This window comes from Chrysochloris asiatica, unplaced genomic scaffold (assembly GCF_000296735.1).
Source record: "Chrysochloris asiatica unplaced genomic scaffold, ChrAsi1.0 scaffold00135, whole genome shotgun sequence".
NCBI classification, from domain to species: domain Eukaryota; kingdom Metazoa; phylum Chordata; class Mammalia; order Afrosoricida; family Chrysochloridae; genus Chrysochloris; species Chrysochloris asiatica.
Window position 1 is genome coordinate 834,924 of NW_006408653.1, and position 4,961 is coordinate 839,884.

The 4,961-nt window shown below is 40.0% G+C and overlaps 1 protein-coding gene across 1 annotated transcript in view; it reads left to right on the top strand.

Annotated features, from left to right (window-relative positions):
• TBCCD1 (TBCC domain containing 1) overlaps positions 1–4,961 on the top strand; it is a 23,457-nt gene that overhangs the window by 14,983 nt on the left and 3,513 nt on the right. Inside the window, exon 3 of the mRNA XM_006869747.1 lies at positions 1,403–1,769. Within this exon, the coding sequence (XP_006869809.1) occupies positions 1,403–1,769 (367 nt within the window). The remainder of the gene's footprint in view (positions 1–1,402; positions 1,770–4,961) is intronic.

The window sequence follows — 4,961 nt, forward strand, 5'->3', positions numbered from 1 at the left end:
GAACCAATAGATCCGTTTTGGAAGAAGTGCAGCCAGAGTGCTCCTTAGAGGCCAAGATGGCCAAACTTCATCTCTCATACTTCAGACATATTGTCAGGAAGGACCAATCACTGGAGAAGGATATCATGTTTGGTAAGGTAGAAAGTCAGAGAAAAAGAGGAAGTCCCCCAACGAGATGGATTGGCCAAATGGGCAGCATCAATGGACTGAAGCGTGGGTTGGCTCAGGATCGGGCAGTGTTTCGTTCTGCTGTGCATAAGGTTGCTATGGGTTGGTACCGACTTGATGGCACCTAACAGCAACAAACACTGCTCATACCACATACCAAAAAACCAAACCCACTGCCATCAAGTCGATTCCAATTTGTAGCAACCCAATAGGACAGAGTAAAACTACTCTTTAGGGTTTTTGCAACGGTAAATCTTTACAGTAGCAGAGAGCCTCATTCTTCTCCCACATACCACATAAGAGATCCACAAGAAATATCTGTCTGATGAATGAATGAAAGTTTTTCCCCAAAGTTACAGTTTCTCTCAAATCTCGTCACTGTAAGATCAGTTGCCTACTTTCAACCAATAAAATTGGAAATTCATTCTTTAATTATAGGCAACAAAGAAGCCCAGTGAGTGTTTCATAATTTGAATGAATGTGTGCAGTGGTTATTTATATATTTGACCTGAAACTTTTCAGGGTGTTTGCTAGCTATGTGACCTTGGGTATAACCTTTCTGTATCTCCTTTTCCTCATCTGTAAAATGGCATTGACAGTGGCATTTTAGGATTACTGGTAGGATTAAATTTGGTAAATTATATACAGTCTTTAATTCTTGACACAGTATAACTCAGTGTTGGCTTTTCAAAAGTATTAGTATTACTTTTGAATTAACTAAAGTGAAAAGAAAGTATGAAAGTATATATATGTATGTTGTTGTTAGGTGCCGTCAAGTCTATTCCAACCCATAGCGACCCTATATAGGATTTCCGAGGAGCAGCTGGTGAGCGTGATCCACCAACCTTGCAATTCAAATGGCATATGTATATGATATATGGAGTCCTGGTGTGGCGCTGTGGGTTAATGCACCAGACTGCAGAGCTGTTTGAACTGCAAGGTTGGCAGTTCATGCTCATCAGCTGCTCCTCGGAAACCCTATCCAGGGTCGCTATGGGTCGGAATTGACTCGATGGCACCTAACAACAACAACATATGATTTCTACCTATCACCACCCCCCCCCCCAAAAAAAAAAAACTTAAAAAACTTTGTAAGATTTATGTATCTATGTTTTATTTTACGGGGGTAGGGATGGGGTAGGGGAGATGAGGCAGAACATAAATACAAAATAGTTCAAATGTAAAAGTTTCAGGTCTTATAGAATAAAATTTCTTTGTTTCTTTTTTTTTTTAGAACTGGAATGATTACAGTCACCAGGCTTTTGTGTGTGATCACTTGTCAGATCTCCTTGAGCTGCTTTTAGAGCCAGAACAACTCACTGCATCCTTTCATTCGACCCATACTAGTCTAGTGTCTCGTGAAGCTGCTGTGGCACTCAGCTTTCTTATTGAAGGTACAGTGAGCAGAGCCAGGAAGATCTACCCATTTCATGAACTTGCACTGTGGCAGCCACTGCATGCAGCAAGTGGCTTCTCAAAGATCTCTAAGACCTTCTCTTTCTACAAGCTAGAAGCCTGGCTGAGAGCCTCTTTAACTGGAAATCCATTTGGTACCTCCGCTTGTCTCAAGTCTGGAAAGAAATTAGCATGGGCTCACCCAGGTATTTAAAATTTTTTTAATGCATATTAAATGACAAGGTAATGAACTTGATGTTTTGTCGTGTATTAATGATCATGTATCTTCTGTAACCTATATATATACATGTATGTATGTGTGTGTGTGTATATATATATGTGTATATATATATATATATATATATATAGTTAAGTGCCATCAAGTTGATTTCCAAGGAGTGGCTGGTGGATTTGAACCACCAACCTTGTAGTTTAAACTGATCTTGTGGTCCAGTCCTTATCCTCCTATAATACCACACCAGGTCTCCATATATATTTGTTGTTGTTGTTGTTTGTTTGTTTTTTTGTTAAGTGCTGTCGAGAAGGTTCCAATTCATAGCAACTTTATATAGGGTTTCCAAGGAGCTGCTGGTAGTTGTGGTGTTTGCAGTCCAGTGCGATCCTGCAGTGCCACACCAGGAGTCATTTATATGTATATATATATGTGTGTGTGTGTGTGTGTGTGTGTGTGTGTATATATAAAGAGAGAGAGAGTCTTGGATCAAAAAGGTTGGTTCACACTCACTAGCTGCTCTTTGGAAACGCTGTACTGGGTTGCTATGAGTTGGAAGTGATTTGATGGCACTTAGCTTTCTGCTTCCGTAAAGATTTACAGCCTTGGAAACCCTATGCAGGATTGCCATGAGTCGAACCGACTCCATGATACTTAACAACAACAAAACAACTTACGTGTATATGTATGTATATATATATTTACTACTTTAAAAGAGAAAAAATGACTATCTCTCTTTTGTATATGACTTTCTCTGTCAAGGAAGCAACAGTCTCAGAGCTAATTTGTTGGTTAAGGTCCTTTTGGTTGCAGTTAACAGAAACTCAACTGTAGTTAGTCCTCTTTCCTCTCTGTTTTCTTCTCTGCCGCTCTCTCTTCCTCACTCTCATATGCTTCCTTGCTTGAGGCTCTCCTATTTTCTGTGCAGCACAGCAAAATTTGGCCATTCCACAGTAGCATCCTCAGAGAGCTGGTCTTTTTAAGCTACGTAGACACAAGCAGACTAGCTACTTCTATACTGGACATTTAAATTGACAGTAGAGAGACTTTGGCCTTGATTGCATTGGGTATCCACTTCTGATTTCCAGCTATGGCTACAGGGATAGACCCAGGTGCTGCATGACTGCTTGGGGTGTAAATTTTAAGAGTGCAGCCTTCAGGCACACATTGCAGTAATAGCTACACGGAGACACATGCCACACAGATTAATTGGGGGGTACAGTGATGCGCTGCACTAGAATTTACTACTATAACATCTGAATTTCAAAGATCAAAAGCAGTATTTCCCATAGAAATGATATAAAAAATTAGTTTTGCATTCAAATTTTCATAATTCTAAAAAGAGGGTAATTGTAGAGCATTTTAAAAATCTTCAGCAACCCAAAGTATTGTGGTCCAAGAATTCGCTATTGCACTGAAGTATTTCTGTAGTATGAAGAGCAACAGCTCTCAGTTATGTAAAATTCCTATTTTAACATATGTTGTTGTTAACATATGTTAACAACATAGTACATTCCAATTCATGGCAACCCTGTACAGGGTTTCCTCAAATCAGCTGGTGAGTGTGGCACTGTAGGATAAGCACTTGGATGCTAACTGCACAGTTGGTAGTTCAGACCTACCAGCTACTGTAACTGTAAGTTGGAACCAGCTCAATGGCATTTAAACAACAATAGTACCTACCCTAACAACTTTTGAAAACTTACTTGAATCAGTATGCCTTTATCAACATCAAAATCAAAAAGTGTTATTGAGTGAATTCCGACTCATATCAACCATATATAGAGTTTTCAAGAAGTGACTGGTGGGTTAGAACCATTGACCTTGCAGTTAGCAGTTTACTGCTTATCGTACAGTTCCACACCAGGATAGGCACTGCTATTGTTAATTGCTGTCGAGTCAGTTCCGACACATCGCAACTCTGTATCGGGTTTCCAAGGAGCAGCTGGTGGGTTTGAATTGCTGATCTTGTGGTGGGCTTACTCTACAGTGCCACACTAGACTCCACTTAGGCACTGGTGGTGGTGGTGATGTTTGTGTGCCACCAAGTCAGTTCCAAGTCATAGTGAGCCTGTATAGGGTTTCCAAAGCTGCAGATCTTTACAAGAACAGAGAGCCTCATCTTTCTCCTAAGGAGTGACTGGTAGATTTGAACTACTGACCTTGTGGTTAGCAGCTCAGCTCATAATCCACTACACTACCAGGGCTCCTTCCAGGTAAGCACTGTTGTTGTTAAGTGCCATCAAGTCAGTTCCAATCTATAGTGACCCTGTATAGGGTTTCCGAGAAGCGACTGGTGAGCTTGAACCACCAACCTTGCAGCCCAAACCCACTTTGCAGTCTAGTGCCTTAACCTACAGCACCACACCAGGACTCCCTCCAGGTAGGCACTAGTAGGATAATCAAGGATATCTGATCTCTACAGAGTATGGTAAAAAGTTAACAGTGATAAATAGTAGTATTACAAATGATTTTTTTTTCTTTTACTGTTTGTACTTAAATCTTTTTTTGTATAGTGACCATGTATTACTTATATAGTAAAAGAAAAATAGCATACTTAAGTGATCTTCCTTCATATTTAGTCATTTTCTTTACCAAGCATCCCTCTGACTTGCAGAGAAGTGCAGTCTAAGAGGCCATTCACATAATGATTGGTCTGTGTTAGGAGAGCAGTCTTACTTAATGGTGTCAGTGTATGCAAGGCTGTATGTGATAGAAAGCTGTGCCCTCAGTTATTAATGATATTGGGAGTGAAGACATGAACTCAAGTAGTTTGTGTGATAGTGTGACAAGTGAAGATACTTAAATTGGGCCAGTTCTGTTACTTACTAGCCATGTGACTTTAGGCACATTGCTTAATTTGAAGACTAGACATGATGAAAACTTAGATTTATAGACATTTTTTAATGAATTATAGGCTTCTAATTATGAGTCCTGGTTTGGTGCTGTAGGATAAGACACTGGACCCCAGTGTCGGTTTGAACTGCAAGATCAGTGGTTCAAATTCACCAGCAGCTTCTTGGAAACCCTATACAGGGTCACTGTGAGCCAGAACTCACTTGAAGGCACTTAACAACAACAACAAAATTTAGGAAATACTGCAGAAATGCAGCAAAGTACAGTGTCTAGTGTAGCAAATGCCTCTTTATCTAATAGCCAGATGTAA